This window comes from Periplaneta americana, chromosome 4 (genome assembly GCF_040183065.1).
Source record: "Periplaneta americana isolate PAMFEO1 chromosome 4, P.americana_PAMFEO1_priV1, whole genome shotgun sequence".
Classification (NCBI taxonomy): domain Eukaryota; kingdom Metazoa; phylum Arthropoda; class Insecta; order Blattodea; family Blattidae; genus Periplaneta; species Periplaneta americana.
This window is the reverse complement of record NC_091120.1, coordinates 166327351-166354653: the sequence shown is the minus strand read 5'-3', so window position 1 is coordinate 166354653 and position 27303 is coordinate 166327351. Positions and strand designations below refer to the sequence as shown.

At 35.4% G+C, this 27303-nt stretch overlaps 1 protein-coding gene across 1 annotated transcript; it reads left to right on the top strand.

The window, feature by feature from the left end:
* The first annotated feature begins 912 nt into the window (after positions 1-912).
* Positions 913-26257, top strand: LOC138698398 (uncharacterized). Its single transcript, XM_069824272.1, has 4 exons — positions 913-946; positions 8652-8746; positions 18025-18110; positions 20432-26257. The coding sequence occupies exons 2-4, from the start codon at positions 8738-8740 to the stop codon at positions 25752-25754; spliced, it is 5418 nt and encodes a 1805-aa protein (XP_069680373.1). The 5' UTR covers positions 913-946; positions 8652-8737; the 3' UTR covers positions 25755-26257.
* The last annotated feature ends 1046 nt before the right edge of the window (positions 26258-27303 follow it).

Sequence of the window (27303 nt, the reverse complement as noted above, 5' to 3'; positions counted from 1 at the left end):
TTCGAAATCTTGAACTCTTCTATTCCTTCGTATCTATCGTCTCGCTTCACTTACCTTTCTTCCCACCATAATCTGAACACACGCTCTCGCCATGAAACAATACTAACAATCCATCCCATCGCACCTCCTCCTACTCATGCTCTTTCACAATAGCCCTGCCAAGACTCTGGAATTCGCTACCTGCTAGCATCAGGGACTGTCGAAATAAAATTGAATCCAAATGCAAAGTTACTAGGAACTTGGTCAGTAATTGATTTCTTGTAAATAGCTTCTTTAATCTATCACAAAATATTTCAATATCCAGTAATTTAATCGCTATACAATTTTGTTATTTTAGGTTTAATTTGTAATTCAGTAACATAAAATATTATTTGCTTTTCTATGATAAATTATCTAGCTTTAATTAGTCAGGTAATCTTTTCGTACTTTGATTTTTATTGTAATTGTAATTGTAAATTTAATACTAATTGTAATGTTATTTGTAAATTTAATACTAATTGTAATTTTATTGTTCATATTATAGTTGGAATCTCCTGGTAGAGGGGCAAAGAAGGCCTGACCTAACCAGGTTAAATAAATAAATACTAATACTAATAGTAATAATTCCTAGCTGCAGTTTGACTATATTGATCTACATAAACTGGATAATTGTCTATTCATATTTCTAAATTTATATTTCTCTCTTTTTTCATCATTTTATTTATCTCTCACATTGAAATGTCTACCTGTACATCCCCGGACTAGTAACTTAGCCTGTAGAAATAAATGAAACAATTTATCGTTATCATTTGTAAGGACTGGCATTTGATTCTATGCATAGTATTACTTCACGGTAACATTAAATGGGACCAATCATAATCTCGCACTGCTTGTGACGTTATTGCTCGCGTGTTCGAACCTCTCTGCCTGTCAGTTCGAAAGAAACAACTTCGGAGGCGGCAGCAACGTAAGTACGGGCGAACACTGTGAATGTTTCAGATTATGGTAGCCTATATTACATTTGTTTACTAAAATTATACATTTTAAAAATAATAAACTTAAATGCATTCTGACATAAATGTTACAATGTGATAACATAATAAAATGGTGTGGGATATTTAGAATCACATTTCATAGGTTCAAGTTATTTTTTTAGTGTTTACTAATCAATTTACTTAACTTGAAAGAAGTTTTAATTGTTTTTATGAAAACATGTTTGTGATATTTACAAGAGTTGGTGATTGGTGTATTATTTTCAACTTCTTCCTCTATTTACAAGCACATCATTTCGTGTTTCAAAATCTAATAATATTAGGATTTTTGTCGTCATATACAATTTTTTTAACATGAGTATTTATTATTTATTTATTTAAATTTAAATATACAGAATACAGAATATAATTACAACAAGAGAAATAGAAATAATATAATACAATCAATATAAAAAAGGAGATACAGTAATATTAACAAAATTTGAGGACCGAATGAGCAGCGCTCGTGTTCGGTCACAGTTCAAATATATTATCAATAGGCCTATAAGAGAATATACAAAATAAAATAAAATGGGAACTAAAATTAAAATTACAGCTACAGTGAAATTATATAATATAATATATTACTATAAGAGGAATATAGAAAATAAAATAAAATAGGAATCAAAATTAAAATTACAGCGGCAATGAAATCTATACTAATAATAAATCTGTAGCCAAAATTTTTCTGGTAATTTTCGATTTTCCAAAAATAATTGGTGTTTACATGTATAATTAACCATCCTAAAATAATTGGTGTTTACATGTATAATTAACCATCCTGAAACCGAAAATCGCTTTTTTGAAATTTTTGTTTGTATGTCTGTCTTTCTGTCTGGATGTTTGTTACCTTTTCACGCGATAATGGCTGAACCGATTTTAATGAAAATTGGAATATAAATTAAGTTCGTTGTAACTTAGATTTTAGGCTATATGGCATTCAAAATACTTTATTTAAAAGGGGGATTATAAGGGGGCTTGAATTAAATAAATCGAAATACTCCCTTATTATTAATTTTCATGAAAAATATTACATAACAAAAGTTTCTTTAAAATAATTTCCGATAAGTTTTATTCTATACAAAATTTTGATAGGACTGATATTTAATGAGATAAATAAGTTTTAAAATTACAATAACAACGTCATCTAAGGCGCTGTACTGAAATAAAAACAAATGACTTCGTCTATAAGGGGCCTTGGACAACAACAATCGAAAGCTATTAAACATAGCCTACAGAGAATATTTCTGTGTTTCTATGAAGTAATATCGGAAGCTAATTGTTTAATTATTATTTCACTATTGGAAAGTGTAGTTTCTCTAGATGGACATAATTCTACAATGTTATTACAGTAACTTCTGAAACATATAGCAAGTAATATAAAGTATACACATTAAATCTAAATGATGTCAATGTTCATTAAACTATAGTTGCATGTAATAACAATTAAGAAACATGTTAAAGGAATTGTTATTGCACCAAATGATTGCTCTCTGGACCAAAATGATCGCATTTCAATTATTTAAATACAATTTAAATTAAGTAACATATTAAACGATTTATCCTTCTATCAAACACGAATGTTCCCTGGATCAAACGTCCTATTTTAATTGTGTAATTACTTTATATTTATTTCTAACAGGTGCAGCGGAGCGCACGGGTACGGCTAGTTATATAATATAATATTAACATAGAGTAGAATAATATCGTACGTGAATAAAGTAGGACAATAACAATTGAAAAGTGTTATTTCAAAACTCGCACAGTTTATTTAGCCACTTTTATAATTTATACATATATATATATGATTTTTTAAGACATCTGTCAATATATTTTAATCTTGTTTTCTTCTAAAACAACGCCAATCCATGTATAAAAGTTCATGCTTTTGTTCATGTCATTTTAAAAACTCGGTCAGGCCGAAGATTGATGGATAAAAAAAAAACACGTTTGCGAATTACACTCTTTACTTGTTTACTTAAATTTAAATAATACATTTTCCTACGATTACAGTATATTGATATGATATGATATATTTATTTCTACAACTCTTATTTGGTAATATCTCTGTTTATAGTATATTACTTTTAATAGATTTGTTTAGATTAGTTTATTTCAGTTCAAGTCAGGTGAGGTAACATTGAAAACAATTGGACATCAGCGATATTGAAGTTAGCAGTGTTCAGATTTGGCAAAAGTTGAATCTGACTCCAGCATAATTCCGGCCAAGTTAGCTCAGCTCAGCTCATGTTACGAACGATTCCTTTTCCATTGAATTTCTTTACTATACTCAGTTGGTTCTTGCCTCTAATTGAGGTTCTAGCTGATATGTACATCTATTAATTATCAGGCAGTACATATTACTTGACGATATGTGTCAGAGGGAAAACAATTGTTTGTATACATCTGAAGTCTGATTAGAGTAATATGTAGCTAGTCGGCGATGTATGCAATGGAGGGGCAAAGGAACTGCCCAACTTACCCCATTATCTCCTGCTTAGCTGCCTCATAAGTGGTACCTTGTTGGTATCACTTTTGAGGTTCAGACCTGTCTTCGGACAGATGACTAAACAACTCAGTTGGTGCAGATCGAGAAACAAAATTATTATAATATTTACGTTTGGTCTCTACTATTTATTTTGTTCCCAAATGAAATAAAACAATTTTATTTTAATAAAAGATAAAACTCCATTTTACTGGTAGTTGACGTGTGTTTACTGAAATGTGAAATTATTCCGTTTACTATATTACATTTATGTAATTTCTCAATCCTATTCATTAGATAGATCAGATCATATTTAATGTGAAAGTGTTAATTTCAGGGCTGCAAGTTTTTTTTTTTTTTTTCGTTTCTAATGAATGTGTGTTAAATACAGTCTCAATCCAAAAAAAAAAAAAAAAAATTCACTGTCTGTGTGCAAGTTTCTAATGTTATGTTTGTTTTAAATGAATTGTGATTTTATTGAAAGAGATATCTATTATTAAAAAAATTTAATAGTTAAAATCATTGCGAAATATTCTTCAAAGCTTTCACGACAATAATTACTTGATAACGAAAGAAAAATATTGCACCAACTTTTCGAAATATAAAACAATAAAATTGGGTGTATTTTATTGGTCCACCTAGTAGCTTCTACCATCTAAAAAGAAGGATATTTCTTTTATCCAAGTCTTAAGAGCTGCCGACCCGAAGAAACTACTATAGGTATCCTACAAACAAAACTCAGCTCGGATTCCTCGCGGCGCGCATGCTATACCCCTCTTACCCCCTGCAGTAGTCATGAGAGCATGCTGGGAACGGAAGCATACGTCATCTGCGCGAGACAGTCACGCCCGCTGGTTTCTGCGCACTCAGTTTTCTTTGTCGGATGCCTATAGTAATTATCTAGATTACAGGGAGAACAAGAGGAAGACGATAAGAACAAGAGGAATATAAGGAGAATGAGAAAAAGACAAGAACAAGGAGAACGAGATGAGTACAGATAGCTCAAGCTAGGAAGCTGCCTGGAGAGGAGTGGTAGTACAGCTAAAGAAGGGGGCCCATCTACGCTCCGATACCCGTGTATAGCTATATTATCTGAAAAGTTGACTTCCTGGCAATGTATTCAAACTGCATCCTCCTTATAATATATTGAGCAGTGCTGTAATACATAATAATTCGTTTAATGTTATTGGTGTTAATGATTTATTTTCTAATTACAAAGGTATATTCATTAGTATAATATATGACTGACCTAAATGTTCCATCATTGTTCTAGTTATATGTGCCCAAATTATAGATTATAGCCTTTGAATATGGAGAACTTTGCCCGATAATGTACTACTCATCATAATAGAAAAAAAATACTTCTATCACAAACGACAGCCACATATAGAAACTTTCTTACAAAGAATACAGCCTTCTCAACTGTTATTAGAACTGAACTGTGCCGTTCTAGTCCATAGTGCACAGCAGTAGCCGGACAGTGGTAGGGGAGGAGTGCTCTATGAGTCTACGCGAACGAGACAGCTTGCTAGTTTGAGGCATCTGTACAACTAGAACAAAAAGGACGGAGACCAGAAGAATGAGGGGAATGCTGAGGGAATATAAGGAGAACAAGGGAAAGACGAGGAGAACAAGGGGAATGCAAGGAGAACGAGGGGGAAACGGGAGGAAAGGGGTAAGGTAACGAGGACAAAAGGGGATTGTATTTTTTATATGAACTTCCCAATTTCTCCCCCATACTTAACGAGGAGAAAGGCATAAAAATATAAAAAAAAAATCTGATTTAATTACATTCATAGCTATTCAATAGACAAACAGAAACTGACTATCTTTGTGTGATGTCAAAGCAGCAGGAAAAAACAGCCCAATCTTGCGTCAAGGTAAGAGTAACAAAAACCGGTAGAATCGTAGATGAAACTAAAACATCGTTAAATACAGGTGGGAATTTACAATTTAGATTACTATTTACTTTCTGTGTAATTCATAAAAGCAGGACGGATAGCGAGTTACAAACTTAAAACGTCGCCAAATCCATCCCCTTTTCTCTTCCGCTCGCCACGCGAACATCGTTCGTGACGGCGGATATAGACAGCTGCATCGTACATGTATGGCACAGCCACAGGTCAGTCAGCTGACAGCCTCTCGCATAAGAAGACCGGAGTTCGAGCTAGGTCAGTACCATCAGACTTGTGGTACATAAGACACGCTTCCTTGTTGCTATTCTCATAATACTATTGCTTCATTATTACAGAATCACAAGCTTTACTTTTCTAAATAGTCTCTGTAGTCTAGAAGGAATGTTGAATAAGGGATTGTAAATACTTGTATCAATATTATAATGCCGGTAATGTCATGACTATGGATGGGTAACTCATGCTCCCAAAGTTCTAAAAATCCTTGAGAGAGAAAAAGGCAGACGGAGCCAGCCGCAGCAGTTACAAGTTGTTTGTAGTTTCGCTGCAAAAGCCACGGTGCGCTCTGGCGGCTCATGCAGGTGATCGTGATATCTATTCCATGATTTTAATTTGAGAATGACACATTGTACAATAATTATAGTAATTTTAGACAGACTATACCTAACAAAATTATATTATTTTCTAGCTTTGTAAATTAGTTTAGTACTGGAAACACAAACTGAATACAACCTTTTCAAGATACAACAAATATAGCTGCAACACTTATTTATTATTACACTATTTGTTATTTCTTATTATAGGTCTTATATGAAATGTAGAACGCTAGAATTTACAAGTCTTTATACAGGGACATCATTTTATTCTTACTAACATTTTTAATACTAATCTGGCTATACCTTTCTATTAACGATTGAAACAGGAAACACCGTTTGCTCCCCCTTCCACGACTGGAGTTCGATGATAATGGCGTAAAATACAAATTACTTTACTAGGTATAGGAGGAAGAAAAGTAGTTCATTTATGTAAACTAGGAAATATCGCAATTTTGAGTTTGATAATTTTCATTAGGTTTTTGTTTATCAAAATACAGTACTGTATTAACACTTAATGTTTTTACTCACGAATTGAGCTATCCTTTCGGACGTATTAATTATGCAGTGTATATTGTACTGTTACAGGACAATATAGAGAATGAAGTTAAATTGAAAAATAATCATAATATGGATATTTAAACACATTTTTGAAAATGGTGGCCGTTCATTTCGATATAGGCTTGAGTTCTTTTGTGCATATTATCACACTATAGACTATTGTACCTAATTCCAATTACCAGTTTCGTCCTTCGTTCTAGTAACTCATGTTGAAATAATTCTGTACCTACTTTATAAAAGAGTACCTTACGTACTGTAAATTCAATCTTCACTTTTGCCCGATCCGAAAAGATAAAATTACTCAGAAATGCTATCTACTGTCCGTTCAAGTGGTTTTGTCGCAGGGTCGTAGAAAGGGGGGGGATCACGTGACAGTTACTTAACGAGGCCCTTTTATTTAAGTTATTTTAAACAGTTGTATAATATTACGTAGACTTCCAATTCCTAACAGAAATTAATGTTTTCAGAAAAGAGCTAAGCCAGACCAACTACTAGACTTTACAGAGGGGCGAACAGAAGCAGGTGGGGGAAACCGGGATGCGACGTAGGCAAACTGACGACAGTACCTGTGCGAAAATATCATTCAATATTGAAAGCTCTTTCGTCACTGGAAAATGCGAACATATTTCTGGAACGTAGGCTACTATATTCACTAACTCAGTACTGCTTACGCGCCCTCGGCTCTGTGTCGTGAACGGTTTGAAGTTTACTAGTAGAAGGGGTGGGAGTGAAGTACATTAAAAATCAGGTACAATAAAAATTGAAGTAAAAATAAAATGATGTCCCTGTACATTACAGAGTATTCCTCTGTTCTCAGAAAGGTAATAGTCTGTATTCGCAAACAATAACAAATTCAAGGAAGTATTTTTTACATGTCACAGCATATGAAATAAGCTTACTTCTGAGCTCTTTCTTTACTTTGAGAGCTTTTATACTTCTTTCTTGTATTGAACTCTGTCTCAAGCACATACAGTATATATGGGAGCAAAGAGTATATTTGGAAATTCTGACTTAGGCAACATTACGAACAGTTCGATTCCTGATTTTGCTGGAATCTGAGTGGCGTGCTGTTCTGTAAATTTATTAATTCAAACTATAAATTTTCAGGATTTTCTATCGACGTAAGCCAATAAAATTTCAGAAAAATTTCTATTCCTTGTCAATTGTCACTGTTTCTCCAAACTTAGCAGTGAATTCTGCTGTAGGTCTTGAAGTAGGGTCTTATATTTGATAAGAAGATTTTCTTATCACTCTTCAAGATAGTTTATAGTCAAAGAAAGTGAAATTGTCCGTGTTCTACATGATAATGCTACATTTCAAATTTATCCATAAATGTTCTTAGCTAGTCGATTATATGTCGTGCAATTCTGTAACTCGCACGCACAACTTGCTAATGATACTTGATATCAGTCTCACCTTGTTGATATCCCATTTTTACCTTTAGCTGTTCTAAAGCAGATGCAGACAATATTTCTTTACTAAAACCATCACTGTCTATTTGTAACAGTTCACACCTGTGGAGTAACGGTTAGGGCGTCTAGCCGCGAAACCAGGTGGCCCGGGTTCGATTCCCGGTTGGGGCAAGTTACCTGGTTCAGGTTTTTTCCGGGGTTTTCCCTCAACCCAATATGAGCAAATGCTGGGTAACTTTCGGTGTTGGACCCCGGACTCATTTCACCGGCATTATCACCTTCATCTCATTCAGACGCTAAATAACCTGAGCTGTTGATAAAGCGTCGTAAAATAACATACTAAAATAAAAAAAATAAAAATAAAAAAATATTTGTAACATAAAATGTCATGCGTAAGAAAGTGTAATAGAATAAAAGCTTTACCTCTCTTCTTAATTAAAAAATTATCTTTTTACTCGTAACTAAAGGGAAATGATCTGGGAATTATATTGTTTTTCACTTGAAACGAGCCGCCACTTACTGCAGACGCGATCGAACTTGAGTCTTGAAAGAACCGCACACAGACAGTACAGCTAGTACAGAGTCCGTTCTACCTGCACTGAGATTGTATTGACACTTTGAGAGTACGAGTTGCTCACCCATGGTCATGACTCTCGTAAACATGTTCTTAATTTCAGATTCGGCCTGCATGACGCAAACACGGTGTGAATTCTCAAATGGATGACTTTTCTTCGCAGTGGTTACAACGACTGGATTGGAAAACATGGACTTGGTAAGTGTGCAGATATGCGCTCACATAAAACAAATCATTGTACAGGGGGTGTAAGGGGTATAAGTGACGTCCTTTTCACAGTCGTCGGGGGCGGTCTACAGCAGCGGTGACCAAATACATTCATACTAATTGTAAGAGGAGTTTTCTGTACATTGCTCTCTTTCTCGCTCGCGTACTGAAGGTAAGCAGTGTCGGTACCATGTCGCTCTGCAAATCCTCTATCTCTACGAGCAGGAACAGAAGGTTTCGTACAGAATGGGAAGAGCAATTTATTCGCTGTTCTGCCGCAGAAAATGTAATATGTTGCTTTGCTCAACGGTTCAATTAGTAATAGTATATAGAAACGACATTGCAGAGCATTACGCTGAATACACAGGCACAACAAGTATTATTATTATTATTTATCAGCAAATGTTATCATAATTCTTATATACGTGCCTCAATATATAGGCCTACATCTTCACTTGAATGATAAAATAATTACTACGCTATAATTATGTCCATTTTAATTTCTTTTTTAATCTTTCGATGACTATTGCTAGTTATTTACTAGTTATTGATTTAATAATAATAATAATAATAATAATAATAATAATAACAATATAGAGGAACTGTTTGAATATTACGTGCTAGTGTAGTAATGAAACGAGTTATTAAACTCCAACAACTGAAATCAGCCTTAAATCATACTCATGAAGAGAAAGGTGACATAAATAAATGTAAGGAAGTCAGCTATATAGTGGCAAACGAAATAGCTCGTTCTCTCAAGCCTTCCAACGAAGGAGAGTTTTATAAAAGCGTAATGATCAAGGTGGCTGAAATAATTTGTCAATGAAAGTTATTAATTAATTTTGAAAAACTGCGCATTTCTCGACTAAATATTCAGCAAGAGAATTCAGGAAATTACTGATTGTGTTCATAAGGAATATTTTTAAAAAGGAAGAAAATTTGTGTATATTTTTAATTGGTTCTTGATGACAGTAATGACATTACTTATACAGCAAAGCTTGCGATTTTTATTCGGAGGTTGATGAAGACATCAATGTTAGTGCACGAACCACCACTGGTTGTAGTTTTCATGCCATGTACCTCTCCTCCGTCTCCTTACTTCTTAGACCGTCTCTCACGTGTAATCAATATCGTTCGAGTTTTGATCACCGCTGGTCTACAGGATCAAAAAATGTTCATACAACATAAGGTCAAAACTTGGTAATTTTCCCAGAAAAAGAAATTATTTTATTTGCGTTATAATACTTATATCGTTAGTAAAATTACGAAAACAATTCAATCATTAGGTATATCTAGCAAAGAGTTAAAGGTAAAGGTATCCCTGTCACTTGGGGGGGGGGCATGGAGGTAGAGCCCCTTGCTTTCCATGACCTCGGCACTAGAATGAGGTGGTGTGGTCGGCACCACGCTCTGACCGCCTTTTACCCCCGGGAAAGACCCGGTACTCAATTTTATAGGAGGCTGAGTGAACCGCGGGGCCGTTCTGAAAGTTTGGCAACGAGAAAAAATCCTGTCACCACCTGGAATCGAACCCAGGACCTTCCAGTCCGTAGCCAGCTGCTCTACCAACTGAGCTACCCGGCCGCCTAGCAAAGGGTTAATATTAGTTTAAATAAATATTTGTGTGTTTCATTACGTTTTCGTGAACTTAAATAGAAATACATGTTTAAATTTGTTAATATTCTGGAGAGAGAGACGTAACAACGTGTTCAGCAGACAGTACTCTGCACAGACGTAAGTACGAGTCAGCCGAGTTCAAGCTCCCTGTCCATAGGTATACTGCCGAGCGGATGGCAGTTCAGTACAGGGTATTCGATAAACAATTTACAATGTAATTTACAGTTTAGGAATATCATATTTTATTAATTTATGGAGGAAGTCGTCTTAATTCAAGTAAGGCAAGAAGAATGTATCCTCAACCTTTTCCTTAAAGAAGGTTACCTAATCGGCAAACTTTTGTAGCAGTTTCTCAACGATTATTAGAAACTAGAAGTCTCTTACCCCGTTTCGAAAATCACGCAACCTGAAATTTGTTTAAAATGATACTGCTTTACGGAAGCGGGAGAGATTAAAATATTTCGTTAGAAAAAAAAAGTTCGTGTGATTTTGTGCAGGAAACCATTATTATTTTTTAGACATACAATTGAAAAATAGAGCAATATTGTTACATAAAATGTAAATTTACCATAATGTTCTATTACTGAGATTGAAAGTTTGTGTATTTGCTGTTCGTTTTATGTAAACAATAGTATTGTCCTGCTCCGCTCCTGCATTAGAACAAAGCATCTGTTTTGTGCCTGTATGTCTGTACCAGCTTGAGCTGTACTGTGTACTTGTAAACACCCTCCTCCCTATCCAGCAACGTTGCAAAAGTCTAATATTGTAAACTTAAATAATTAGTTAAATATTGCAATTAAAAAAAATTGTAAGGACATTTTTTCTTTCATGTCATAAAATACATTTTTGCACAATAGTGTGTTTTTCGGGTGTTTGAGAATAAGGTTCTTAGGAAAATATTTGGGGCTAAGAGGGATGTAGTTACAGGAGAATGGAGAAAGTTACACAACGCAGAACTGCACGCATTGTATTCTTCACCTGACATAATTAGGAACATTAAATCCAGACGTTTGAGATGGGCAGGGCGTGTAGCACGTATGGGCGAATCCAGAAATGCGTATAGAGTGTTAGTTGGGAGGCCAGAGTGAAAAAGACCTTTAGGGAGGCCGAGACGTAGATGGGAGGATATTAAAATGTATTTGAGGGAGGTGGGATATGATGGTAGGGACTGGATTAATCTTGCTCAGGATAGGGATCAATGGCGGGCTTATGTGAGGGCGGCAATGAACCTCTGGGTTCCTTAAAAGCCAGTAAGTGTATTTTTTCGCTGTTACGGCAAACGCCTGCCATGATCTAAAGTTGATTTTACTGAATTCAGAGTTGCCAACCTAGATACGTATGTTGAAATATTACAAATAACTGCTCTAGAGTTGTAATGAAAACCACTGTCTTTCATGTATGCTACAATCCTACAATGCATGTAAAATTCATACGCAAAAGGCAGTGTTAATTAATATACATATACGAAACAAATCACGCATTTGAAATGTACTGAACTTTATTTAAACAAGTCAAACTTCACTTAACAGAAAGAAAAAAATTATTCCACTTGAACACGAAATATTACAAGTACCTGAATCATTTTCACTCCTTAACATTGAAGTGATGGTGAAATTTGTAAGTTGGCCAGACTGCTAACCTTCAGTCAGCTGTTCATAGTGTAATGTACAGTCACGGAAGAAAAAACTGGCCGATGTGCAGCAAAACTCGTAATGTTACTTATGCCGGTTTTGTTGTGATTATCACAATATAGAGCAGTGGCCCCCAACTCAGAGCACTGTGTCGACATCAAGTCTTGCCCGCTCGCCCGCGGAAAGTCGTAGCAGGGCAGGTAAGACGTTCAGCGGCGGGACTACAATATGAATTTACTGCACAGGTTTATGATTGTTTTCTGATGAAAAAACGTACGGGCTGAATAGAAATAACTAAATAAACTATCTTAAGCAATTTGAAAAAAAACATTGTAGCCTATTTTCAACAAAGTTAGAAGTTAATAAATTTATAATTACTTTTAGAAATGTAATACACATTTCATGTCAATTATTCGGGTAATGCATGACAATTACTGTAAATGTGTAAACTGCTTCTGTTAAGGAAAATGTTGAACAAAACACATAAAAATCCTAGGAATAGTAATGCAGAAATTTAACTCCATTCAGTCCACTCAACACTGGCATTAGCACTGATTTTTCGGGATTTGTTTAATTCTCTTCTCCCTCAGCAATTTCTCAACGATTGGAACTATTGTTTGTATAGTGCATAATGTGACAGCACATTTTAAGTTGTGATCCGATAATTGGCTTCCATGATATGGCTTGTTTATCTTCATCATAGGAAAAAAAATTACTGTTCGCACAGATATGTGAATCCGGAAATGGATGTCTGTACAATCGGAGAAATCTAAGACATGGAAAGTTCATATAAAAGTCAGATAACTTCTTTTGTTTTGATATTTATCCTTCAATTCACTATCGTAAAGTAAATCAATAAGTTCTAATTACAAATACTAATCGAAAATCAAATTCAAAATTTTCCTAATCTTTAAATCTCGAGTCAAATTCCTGGCGTAGATCGTCATGATGTGTGAATATATTCTTCGAAATCCAAAGTCTTAAGAAACTACTATGCCTATATCGTTGTTAATATTGAAAAAATGTGCTGTAACTTATCCTTTTAGTTAAGCTAACGTTCCATAATTAGAGGTGGTTTATATTAAACGCCTTCACTCTGTCATATAACTGTGTAATAATCTTGTTACCTTGTAGAAAACAATTTAAAGCATTCAGATAATTTCATTAAGAAGGCAAGTTCACAAATCCATTTTTTTCATTTTTCACTTATGATACAGACTTTTCTTCTTTCTCCGTGAACGATGATGTTTCCTCCCTCAGTTCAAAGAACCTATTCAATAATTTGCCACGACTTGGTCACCGTACGTTACTATAATATGACAGATCGCCATACTCGCTATTGCATTCATCAAGAAAGACTTGAATTGACAATGAGCCAGACTTTTCGATATAATTGTGTTGGTGGTTTTTCCAACTGGACTACTTGTATAACACCATTTTGATTTGTTTTGCACGTGAATTCTGTTGGTGTATAATGCAGTGAATAGAAATAACTTCATGGGATACATTGACTCTTTTCACTTCGTCCCTTAGATTCCTTACTACACCCGTTTTACTTCCAACTATGGAAAGAGCACCATTGGTTGCCAAGGATATAAGTTTATTCGAAGGAATTCCAAAATAATTTCTACAGCCTCTACATGAAAATATCGGAACCAGTAGTAGTATCCTTTATGAGAACAATATACTGTATAAGAGCTCTCCTTAAACTGAAGGTTTTCAATAACGCCTCTTACAAAAATCACCAGTTGGGGATTATCGCTTACATAAGTATTTTCATCTACTGCCAAAGAACAACAAATGACAGACCGACAAATAATTACTAGTTGCACCTGAACGTCCTCGGCTAGACCTCGGATGGGACGCATCACGGTGGAAGGAGACAAACTGATAGATTCGAACTCATATACTTGAGAAAAGTTTTTCAGTTGTAATTAAACATTCTTCAAATTTTCAATCTTTAAAAGGTTTATAATATCGTACTATTACAAGTGAAATTTTATAACTGAGTCTCACAGCCGATTTACTAAATAAATAACAGATAGATGGATAGATAGATAGGTAGGTAGGTAGATAGATAGACAGACAGACAGATAGATAGATGCGGTGTTAACTATGGAGTCGGTGTAGGATTGCAGACGAATTGTGGAATCTCGTTGCAGATGTTCGAGATAATGTTGCATTGTCAGATAGATACAGTAGGCCTACATCCAAAGCCGTGTTAATTCTGTAAATAGAAGAATGAATGCAGTGATCAATGTCACATTTTAATTTGTGATATGAAGAAAATTCAGTATTAATTATTTTACTTCAGGAATGTATATTTTTCTTTTCTTTTTTAGAACAAAAATAAACACTATAGGTTTAATAATGGAATAAATAAATAGGTTCCAGTAAACACTAGAATCACTTATATAATTAAACGTTTTCCTAAATTGCACAAAAATTATTTCTAATTAACAAATCTATTTGTGTTTCTCTTCCCTCATTATTACTAATTGTTTACCGAAAGTAATTTATAGGTATTTATTTATTTCAATTTAACTGAATGATGACTTATGTAATTTGTATTGGATTGCCTTAATCAATTTATATTTATTCTACTTTATCTAACTGTCCACGTCTATATCATCTTACCACTAAGTTCGTATGTATTGTATCTATCTCAATTTTGTTTACTCTTCGTCGTATGTTTTGCCAGGAAGATATTAAAGTAAAAATAAACCATAAATAAACGAAGTAGAGTAAAGAGAGACGAACAGAGGAGTTGATAATGAAATCAGTAACATTCCTCATACCTGCAATGGTAAAAACAATTAAATAACAAATTTCTGTACATCGATAAAAACACGAGAGTTTCAACCTTATAGAATGTGAACAGAAACAGTACGAAAGCCTTTCTTAGTCCAGCAACTTCCAGGGGGAGTAAACAGATCCCTCTTAGACACTCCGTACTGTGATAATCACAACAAAACCGGCATAAGTAACATTACGAGTTTTGCTGTTCATCGGCCAGTTTTTTCTTCCGTAACTGTACGTACTGCATAAAATAAGATTTTTAAAAATATTATTTTCAAAATATACTAAGAGTATCTTGTAAAAAACATTGTACAATACACGTTTGTGAAGTGCATTACAAAATCTCGGAAATTGAAAAACTCGCTCTGTTCGTTTTTCAAACTTTTCCTCGATTTTGTAAAAGGCAGTTCCCAACATTGTATCATAATATACTATTACAGTATACTCAGTGGCGGCTCGTGAACTTGTGGATTGGGAGAGCTGCAGTAGATTTTGGTACATACAAATTTCACTTCTTGATACCATTACTAATAAGTATAGGACGAAAATAAATGCACTAGATATCGAAAAACCAAAACTTTCTGACTTAGCTGGGAGATGTTTGTGACATCATTTGCTAATCGCTAAAAAAACTAATACCATCGATTTCAGTCTGAATTTCTGATCGGCAGACACTCAAGTTGCAGTCTACCAGTTCATTCTGAATTGTCTTAGAATAACCTTAAACAGTGGCATGTTCCAAATGATTTTTGAGAGGCTCGTTTAGATTACTCACGGACTGTAGCAACCCACGAAATACACCAGAGTCCTTCGAATCGTTTTTTCATCATGTCCCCTAAGGGGAAGTTCATATTGGCCACAAAATTTGATACAATCAATATTTTTTAAAATAATTTCACAATTTTTTCTCACTTCTTGATTATGTTTGAGAATGTTTGTTCTGTTCGTTTCACTTAATTGCGCAGCAATATTAGTTTTGCCTACCATAGCCAATGAAACATTTTCAGGAGAGATTGCGAAGATTCGTGCTTTTTAATTTTTAGGGGGCAAATGTCCTAAATCTGTCACACCACTCCTAGTCTATGCAGTATCACCACCGAAGAGGAGGCAACCACAAATGCTCAGCGTAAATTTCATTGTTATACTTCCTTACATATATGCACTATTTCGGCTGGATGAAGCTTGAGTAAGATTTAAGTCAGGTAACGAATGACCCTTTAATTTCACTTCATTGCATCAACATTCTCCGCAAGGGAAAGTTGAGAAAAATAAAATTAATATTCTGTAATTCACACACACTCATGCTTGCACATTTACACTGGTTAAGTTACGGTACTAAAACGTCACACCAAAGCAACACTCAGATATACTGATGGTCAACAATTTTCTAAAACTGGAAAATAAGTCTCTTTCGTATTTTACGTGCTATATCAAAAGGATTCTACTCGTGCAATCATTTTGAGTTAAGGGGAATATTAGGTTCTGCTGGAAGCTGGATATATACGTAATAATAAGGCAAAAGAGAATATTAATTTTGTTATATTAACTCGATAAGATTCTACAACAATAAGTATGTGAAAAGAAAATAAAAATCTTGTCATTAAGTTTCAAGGGAATAGAGAATCCATTTGACGTAGCATTACAATAGGGGTGTGGGAGGGGAGGAAACTTCTTCCCTTGTGGCCTGGCTCTGCAAGCCATTGCAGCGAAATATGGGTTTTAAACAGCGGCAGTTTCCCTCTGCCTCCCTTCACCTCTCTACCCCCTGACCTAGCAGTCACACTCTTCATGATCTGTCCCACCCTGCAGATCCCAGGACGACTTTGAATGCAGTGTCAATTCCAGTACAGTCGACGCGCAAAAAGATAATGCATAAGATAATAGTACATATTCCCGGCCAGATGAAATATAAAGCAATTTACCAATAAAAGCTGTAACAATTCTTCTGGAAATTAAAATAAGTATTATTTTTATTTTCCTGTCAAAGCAGGGAGTGCTGCAGCTCCGCAGCTCTTATGGACGGGCCGCCCCTGAATATACTTTTATAAGAACTTAAATGCAACACCATTTTATATGTCGTCATCTCACCTTCCGCGACAGGCCCGTCATCTGTCAGCTAAGTATCGTAACTTGCTGAGTGTGCTTCCCTCTGTCCAGAGAAAAGAGCACTAGAAGCGGAGATACCCGATTTACATGAAACTTTGCAAGACTGTTCAGAATGTTCCAATACACAAATCTGTGCATGGAATCGGCTCTTCACTGAAAACTTTTCATGATATGAATTTTAACCCATAAAAAGTTAAAGAAAATTATCAAGCAAAAATTATGATCAGTAAGATAATGTTTATCTCGAGAACCAATTCTCAAATTTAAAAATACATTCGCAGTTTTCTTTATCATGAAATGTAAGTCCTTCAGAGAAATTGTTTAAAAACAAAAATAATTCTAAAGTCGTCAGGGGTGTTTTGAATTTACGCATAATTGAATATATTTAAAATAAGTGAAAATTAATATCTAAGGAACTAATGAATGAAAGTTAATTAAATTTGGCAATTTCAATTTTATTTATTTCAAATATACAGAATAAAGAAATATGATTACAAAACAAAAAAAGAAAAATACAAATAAAATAATACAAGCAATATAAAAAGAAGATACAATAGTTAGCAATGTTATTTAAATATACAGACAAAACAAACCCGCCGAATTTGAAAGAAATTAATCAAACACTTTAAAAGCTTCAAAACTCAGTCCCAGTGTTCCTTAAGTTGGATTGCAAAGACCAAATACTGTCTAGTCATAACAACAGTGCTTTTCCGACAAAAATCCTCTGAAACGTAGTCAGCCCGACCTTTCGGTCGAGACTGCAGCACGTCAAGGAAATGATCTCTGTTTATCATCTTCATTTCAAGAGCTGTGTCAAACGTAATAAGTAAATTTCAGTATGCTAAGTCAAATTTTATCGTATGATAAAAGTACTTATATAATTAAAGGCACTATATAACTTTTTTCAGTTAGTATACTATTTGTACAAAAAGTTCTTAATTTACTACAGGCATAAGTAACAAATATGGAATTTTATCTTGTATATCAAATGTTCTACTAGGGTCTTCAAATTTGCTGTACATTTTATAGTTTTGTCTTTTTTCTTTTCTAAATATTCTGATTCTTTGTAAACTATATAACTATTAATCGTGTTTTTAACTGCGGTTTTTAACGAAGAATGATGAGTTCCTGGATATCCTTAACATGGGAGTGCTATTGAAGGAAGAAGTGACGGCAGAAGACCTATTGGCATTACCAGCGAGGTAAGCAACCTTTCAGAATGAAAAAATAACTTTTTAATCTTATTATTATTTATTATTATTATTATTATTATTATTGTTGTTGTTGTTGTTGTTGTTGTTGTTGGAAATTATCCTTTGCAAGGATGGAGAAATTCGCATACTTTGGGACAACGGTAATAAATATAAATAGCACAGTAATAAATATAAATGGAGGAAATTAAACGTAGAATAAATATGGGAAATACCTACTATTATTCCGTTGAGAAGCTTTTGTCATCCAGTGTGCTTAAAGAAAAACTAAAAGTTAGAATTTATAAAACAGTTACATTACCAGTTGTTATGTATGGTTGTGAAACTTCGACTCTCACTTTGAAAGAGCAACAGAGGTTAAGGGTGTTCGAGAATAAGGTGCTAAGGAAAATATTTGGGGCTAAGAGAGATGAAGTTACAGGAGAATGGAGGAAGTTACACAACGCAGGACTGCACGCTTTGTATTCTTCACCTGACATAATTAGGAACATTAAATCCAGATGTTTGAGATGGACAGGACATGTAGCACGTAATCCAGAAATGCATATAGAGTGTTAGTTGGAAGACTTGAGGAAAAAAGAGCTTTGGGAGGCCGAGACGTAGATGGGAGGATAATATTAAAATGGATTTGAGGGAGGTGGGATATGATGCTAGGGATTGGATTAATCTCGCTCATGATAGGGATTGATGGCGGACTTACGTGAGGGCGGCAATGAACCTCTGGGTTATCTAAAAGCCATTTGTAAGTGCAGTAAGTTGTAAATATTATTATTACTACTGTTATTATTATTATTATTATTATTATTATTATTATTATTATTATTATTATTGTGAACAATAATTGTTTCAGTTAACAAATGAAGAGTTCGCGGGAAAAACGATGAATGTCACAGTTCTCTTAAGGTTGATATCATTATCTAATTCAATGGATCACTACGAAATTTAATGTTGTTCTTATGAAAAATGGTAAAAAGGAGAATTATCACCACGAATACAGTAATCCTTTCCTTTATTTTCTATAGAAACAGCACTACATCTTGCAGTTATAGACTCAATTAGATCATTATCTAATCCTTAACAGAAATGTGACATTCATCGTTTTTCCCGCGAACTCTTCAAATCTTAAGTAGTCTACTTGCGATACCAAAAATACAAAGTAGAAAAAAAATCACTATCCATTTCAACAACAGTTGAGACTTGAAAACTGTGATTGAAAATAATTTTGAAGAAATGCCTTGGGATTGGGTTCTGGTAATGTACGGAAAAGTATGTTTAAGTGTCCCAGGTGACCTTCAGCGATGTATCAAAGCAGAAGAAAAACAAATTGAAAAGCAATGTTTAGTGACTTTTAGTCTGCGCTATATGTGTAAAGAAAAAACTGAAAGATAACTTTCATTAGCATTACCATCATTAGGGTCCGGAATTTAATGACCTAAAATATTTTAAATCCTCTTAAGAATAGGACTGTATGAACTAAAATTCAATTAAAAATGGCATAACAAAATTATATAAAAATTGTCCTTATTTTGATCTTGGTACACAATCATTTTTCACTCAATACAGCATTGCAGTAAATTATAAACACCTTTCATAGAAGGATTATTTTCAACACGACTGAAGAGACGGGTACATACAAACAAGATGTCGCGACAGACTGCTCCTTATGCCGCACTCTTCCTCACATCCTTTAAAGTAGTGGTGCTCAGTTCTTAAGTTTATTGTAGAAGATAGAACTTCAATCCCACTTAAATCACAGTGAGTCAAATTTAAAACCTTACACTAAGCGGCTGTTAAAAAGCCCGAAGCTGCACTAATGTTTTCAGTCATGCAATCCACAGTACATAATACCAAAGAATCTCTTGGAGAATCACTTATAATTACCACTAATTGTTATAACATCAAACATAAAATACCGTACATAAGGTTATTTGAACCACTCACCAGCCTTAAAGATTATGATTAAAATGTTGTGACATATTTATACGTTGTAGTGTGATTGTTTGTAATACCAGTATGTGGGAATAGAACTGTAACAGATGCACTAGTACTTATTTTTTCTGTCAGTAACGAAATCTTGGTCTTCCACAGATGCTGTTTCAGATTGATGTACTTCTCAAAACTATAAAATATAACCGTTTAACCATTCGAAATCAGATATAATACTAATTTCATTAAAAAATGATTAAAGATTCATTTTCACACATCTTCAGTTAAAAGTCCCCTTAAGTAATTTTAACATCATTGTTAAATTAGTGTAGAATTTAAAAATATATTAGCATTAAATGTAAAATGCTAAAATTATTTTTTTCTAGTGCCTTTCTAAACCCTGCTCAAGATGACAAATACCGTGAGGAGAACTTTGAGAGGACTTCTGCAATTTGGATTACAGCACCAAGTGAAGCAGATACACATCCAGGTCCTTCAACTTCTGGCATTCATCATGAAGTAGATCGCAACTACACGGGACAACGGAATTACAGAAGCATTCCAGCAATGCAGACTACAACACTGAGTGAAGGACACATACATCGGGGTCCTTCAACTTCTGGAATTAGTCATAAAGTAGACCTGAAGAACACGGGGCACTGGCATTACAAAAGTGTTCCTGTCATTCAGAATACTTCGCAGAGAGAAACTGACCTAAATCGGATTCCTTCAACGTCTAGAATTAGTAGTCAAAAAGTAGAGCGCAAGCAATGGAACTACAAAAGTATTCTTGTAATTAAAAATACTACATTGAGTCAAGGTGACGTAAATCGGAGTCCTTCAACTTCTGGTATTAGTCAAAACGTTGAGCGTAAGCGTATGGAACAATGGAATTACAAAAGTGCTAACGTAGTTCAGAATACTATATTGAGTGAAGGAGACGTAAATCGGAGTCCTTCAACTTCTGGTATTAGTCAAAACGTTGAGCGTAAGCGTATGGAACAATGGAATTACAAACGTGTTCCTGCAGTTGAGAGTACTACACTGAGTGTAGCAGACGTAAATCGGGATCCTTCAACTTCTGGATTTGGTCAAAAAGTGGAGCGTAACCACATGGAACAATGGAATTACAAACGTGTTCCTGTAACTCAGAATAGTACACTGAGTGAAGCAGACGTAAATCGGAGTTCTTCAACTTCTGGATTTGGTCAAAGAGTGGATCGTAAGCACACGGAACAATGGAATTACAAAAGTGTTCCTGTAGTTGAAAGTACTACAATGAGTGAAGCAGACGTAAATCGGGGTCCTTCAACTTCTGGATTTGGTCAAAAAGTGGAGCGTAAGCACATGGAACAATGGAATTACAAAAGTGTTCCTGTAGTTGAAAGTACTACAGTGAGTGAAGAAGACATAAATAGGAACTCTTCAAATTCTGGACTTGGTCAAAAAGTGGAGCTTCAGCTCACAGGACAATGGAATTACAAACGTGTTCCTGTAGTAGAGAGTACTACACTGAGTGGTGAAGAAGACCTAAATCGAAGTCCTTTAACTTCTGGACTTGGTCAAAAAGTGGAGCGTAAGCACACAGGAAAATGGAATTACAAAAGTGTTCCTGTAGTTGAGAGTACTACACTGAGTGAAGCAGATGTAAATCCTTCAGCTTCTGTAATTAGTCAAAAAGTGGAGCATACGCATACAGGACAATGGAATTATAAGACTTCTGCTATAATTAAGAGTGAAAAGGCCGTAAATCCTTCAACTTTGGCAATTAGCAAAAAATTGGAGCGTAAGCGCATGGAACACTGGAATTTGAAAAGTGTTCCTGTAACTCAGAATACTAAACTGAGTGAAGCAGACGTAAATCCAAGTCCTTCAACTTCTGGACTTGGTCAAAAAGTGGAGCGTAAGCACACGGGAGAATGGAATTTGAAAAGTGTTCCTGTAACTCAGAATACTACGCTGAGTGAAACAGACGTAAATCGGAGTTCTTCAACTTCTGGACTTGGTCAAAAAGTGGAGCATAAGCACAAGGGAGAATGGAATTTCAAAAGTGTTCCTGTAACTCAGAATAGTAAGCTGAGTGAAGCAGACGTAAATCGAAGTCCTTCAACTTCTGGACTTGGTCAGAAAGTGGAGCATAAGCACACGGGAGAATGGAATTTGAAAAGTGTTCCTGTAACTCAGAATACTATGCTGAGTGGAACAGACGTAAATCGGAGTTCTTCAACTTCTCTACTTGGTCAAAAAGTGCAGCGTAAGCACACGGGAGAATGGAATTTGAAAAGTGTTCCTGCAACTCAGAATACTAAGCTGAGTGAAGCAGACGTAAATCGAAGTCCTTCAACTTCTGGACTTGGTCAAAAAGTGGAGCATAAGCACACGGGAGAATGGAATTTGAAAAGTGTTCCTGTAACTCAGAATACTACGCTGAGTGAAGCAGACGTAAATCGAAGTCCTTCAACTTCTGGACTTGGTCAAAAAGTGGAGCATAAGCACACGGGAGAATGGAATTTGAAAAGTGTTCCTGTAACTCAGAATACTACGCTGAGTGAAGCAGACGTAAATCGAAGTCCTTCAACTTCTGGACTTGGTCAAAAAGTGGAGTGTAAGCACAAGGAAGAATGGGATTTCAAAAGTGTTCCCGCAACTCAGAATACTACGCTGAGTGAAACAGACGTAAATCGGAGTTCTTCAACTTCTGGACTTGGTCAAAAAGTGGAGCATAAGCACACGGGAGAATGGAATTTCAAAAGTGTTCCTGTAACTCAGAATAGTAAGCTGAGTGAAGCAGACGTAAATCGAAGTCCTTCAACTTCTGGACTTGGTCAGAAAGTGGAGCATAAGCACACGGGAGAATGGAATTTGAAAAGTGTTCCTGTAACTCAGAATACTATGCTGAGTGGAACAGACGTAAATCGGAGTTCTTCAACTTCTCTACTTGGTCAAAAAGTGCAGCGTAAGCACACGGGAGAATGGAATTTGAAAAGTGTTCCTGCAACTCATAATACTAAGCTGAGTGAAGCAGACGTAAATCGAAGTCCTTCAACTTCTGGACTTGGTCAAAAAGTTGAGCATAAACACACGGGAGAATGGAATTTCAAAAGTGTTCCTGTAACTCAGAATACTAAGCTGAGTGAAGCAGACGTACATCGAAGTCCTTCAACTTCTGGACTTGGTCAAAAAGTGGAGCATAAGCACACGGGAGAATGGAATTTGAAAAGTGTTCCTGTAACTCAGAATACTACGCTGAGTGAAGCAGACGTAAATCGAAGTCCTTCAACTTCTGGACTTGGTCAAAAAGTGGAGTGTAAGCACAAGGAAGAATGGGATTTCAAAAGTGTTCCTGCAACTCAGAATACTAAGCTGAGTGAAGCAGACGTAAATCGAAGTCCTTCAACTTCTGGACTTGGTCAAAAAGTGGAGCGTAAGCACAAGGAAGAATGGGATTTCAAAAGTGTTCCTGCAACTCAGAATACTACGCTGAGCGAAGCAGACGTCAATCGAAGTCCTTCAACTTCTGGACTTGGTCAAAAAGTGGAGCGTAAGCACAAGGAAGAATGGGATTTCAAAAGTGTTCCTGTAACTCAGAATACTATGCTGAGTGAAGCAGACGTAAATCGAAGTCCTTCAACTTCTGGACTTGGTCAGAAAGTGGAGCAAAAGCACACGGGAGAATGGAATTTGAAAAGTGTTCCTGTAACTCAGAATACTATGCTGAGTGGAACAGACGTAAATCGGAGTTCTTCAACTTCTCTACTTGGTCAAAAAGTGGAGCGTAAGCACACGGGAGAATGGAATTTGAAAAGTGTTCCTGCAACTCAGAATACTAAGCTGAGTGAAGCAGACGTAAATCGAAGTCCTTCAACTTCTGGACTTGGTCAAAAAGTGGAGCGTAAGCACAAGGAAGAATGGGATTTCAAAAGTGTTCCTGCAACTCAGAATACTACGCTGAGCGAAGCAGACGTCAATCGAAGTCCTTCAACTTCTGGACTTGGTCAAAAAGTGGAGCGTAAGCACACGGGAGAATGGAATTTGAAAAGTGTTCCTGTAACTCAGAATACTACACTGAATGAAGCAAACGTAAATAGAAGTCCTTCAACTTCTGGACTTGGTCAAAAAGTGGAGCATAAAGACGAGGGAGAATGGGATTTCAAAAGTGTTCCTGCAACTCAGAATACTATGCTCAGTGAAGCAGACGTAAATCGAAGTCCTTCAACTTCTGGACTTGGTCAAAAAGTGGAGCGTAAGCACACTGGAGTATTGAATTTCAAAAGTGTTCCTGTAACTCAGAATACTACGCCGAGTGAAGCAGACGTAAATCGGAGACCTCCAATGTCTGGAGTTAGTCAAAAAGTGAAGTGTAAGCACAAAGGACAATTAGATTACAAAAGTGTTCATGTAGTTGAGAATACTGCACTCGGTGAAGCAAACGTAAATCAGAGTTCCTTAACTTCTGGAATCAGTTATAGAGTGGAGCATAAGGACACAGGAAAATGGAATTACAAACGTGGTCCTGTAATTGAGAATACTACACTTAGTGAAGCTGACATAAATCCTTCAACATCTGGAGCTAGTCAAAAAGTAGAGTGTAAGAACACGGGAGAATGGAATTACGGAAGTGCTTCTGTTATTCAGAATACTGCACAGAGTGAAGTAGACGTAAATCAGGGTACTTCAACTTCAGGAATTAGTCACCAAGTGGAGCGCAAGAACACAGGACAACAGAATTATGAAAGTGTTCTTGTAACTCTGAATACTACACTGAGTGAAGCAGACGTAAATCAAAGTCCTTCAACTTCTGAAATTAGTCAAAAAGTGGAGCACAAGCACACAGGACAATGCAATGAAGAAAGTGTTTCTGTAATTCAGAATTCAACACCAAGTGAATCAGAAACAACATTAATTGAAATAGAAATTAATCGGAGCCCTTCAACTTTAGAAGTTATTCATAATGTGGACTACCAGCAAAAGGAGCAATTGAACTACAAAAGTGTTCCTGCAATTCAGAATACAACACTGAGTGAAGCAGGTGGACATTTGGGACCTTCAACTTCTGGAGTTAGTCATAATGTAGACCGCATTTTTAAAAGTACAAGTACCGGTAATCAGGTGAAAACTAGTGTTGAAAAGAAACAGTTCAAATGTGATCAGTGCGGCAAGGAATTCGCACGGCTTCGATACCTGAATGTACACAAACGATCACACAGAATTGCAGTGCCGTTCAAATGCGAACAATGTAACAAAAGTTTCAAGCATGTTAGAAGTCTGAAAATTCATCTACAACAACACAAAGAAGGAATGTCACACACTTGCAAGCAATGTGATAAAACTTTCCCATCTGCTCTTTCGCTTTCAATTCACAATCGAATACATAGCAGATATAAACCTTTTAAATGCAAATATTGTGATAAGGAATTTTCTGCTCGTGAGACTTTACTACTACACAAATATATGCACATAGGAGAAAAGCTTTTCAAATGCGAAGTTTGCAACAAAAGCTTTACATGTCGAACGGAATTAACACATCACAGATACAAGCATAAAACGGAGACGCTTTTCGTTTGTGAAGAGTGTAATGAAACATTTGAGACCCGTAATAAACTTTTGTACCATAGGACAAAACACGTGAAGTTTATTTGTGATATTTGTAAAAAGGAATTTACGAAGAGCTTTGCACTTGAGAAACACAAAGCTACACATACAATATAAAAAGCATTATATTAGCGAAATTTAACAAGTCTTTTGCAAAGAAAGACTACCTTAATAAGCACAAAAAAAAAATCTTAAAGAAGAGTTGCAAGTTTATGACGACATCAGTAACTAATGTAAGATCTGCAAGTGGTCTTGTGCATATGAAATAAAAATTACTTAGATTTATTTTTTTTAAGAAAACAGTGTTTCTCTGGCACAGAAAATAATACTTAATTTTCTAGCGTTACAAAATGGATCAAACTCCTGTCTGTTTGAACTGTATAAAAGTGAACACATTAAGAAAATTTTAATTGTGAAATATTTGATAAAACATAAGTGACACAGAACATTAGTAACACATAAATTCGTTTATTGTGAGGCATATTCATTTGACTAAAAAATTTTGAAATTATGTCTACTTTACATTTTTGTTTTATAGCTTATCCTGTACTTTTCGTGGTGATGTTATGTCTCGACAATGGACAATGTAAATTTCCAGCTGTAAATAACATTTATTTTAAAACAATAAATACATTTTAATTCAGTTTCATTCATATTATTTTAATTGTAAATATTTCCAATACTACAAGGAGAAAAATTTACCCTTCATTGATAACAAATTTTGACGATTTTGTTCATGGATGTCCACAAGATTTTTCCTAGAGGGTCAACTTGCTCCTCTTTCAATAGATGAAGCATACAATTATATGTGACCTCCCTAATATTATATTATGATTCATAGATGACGAAAATTGTGATGATCACATATCTGTTCACCGATTACTTCTGCTATGTTTGCACCTCCATTGCATACATCGCCTATTAGAAATCATCAGTCTTATTTTCCATTATAGTACCGATAGCACTGAAGTTGTCATTTCCTAGGGCACAGACGAGTCTATCAGACATAAAAAAATTTTCGACGTACCAGTACAAAGAGAAGAATTGATTGGGGATTTTCTGTTTGTTGGCTCAGTAAGTAATTTATTTTTACAAATGTCATTAACCTTACAATGACCAAAAGCAAAACAAACGGGGAATATACAACGACAATTGCAAGAGTACAACTTAAAAGTAAATAGTTTAGAAATTCAACTTTTTTCTCTGGCCTCTCAGTATCTGTCCACAAGACTGCTAGCTGACAGTGACGAGCAAATTTTTGTGTGATCAGCGTCCATGACGTCCAAGGTATTGCAGAGGATACAATATGAGCTTGATAGGATACTTAGGCGATTAACTTTTCCCTGCACAATCCCATACTCTAGAGCCTAGGTAGTCATGCCCTGTTGCAGTACGGAATAAAGCAACAGCTGTTCTTCTAGGCCATTCTGGGAGTGCAGTTAATAACACTTTCTTCCAAGGTTTATCTTTTTTCTGAGCTTCCAAATTAACTCGGAAAGCTTCTCTGACTCTGTATCGGGTGTTTACGGCTACTCTAGAGTATGGGATTATACAGGGATAAGTTTGGAGAATATGCATTCCCTTCTTAGCCAGCGAATCTGCCATTTCATTCCCTGCAATGCTGGAGTGAGATGGTATTCATTGTAGGGACACTTTTTTTGCTCAA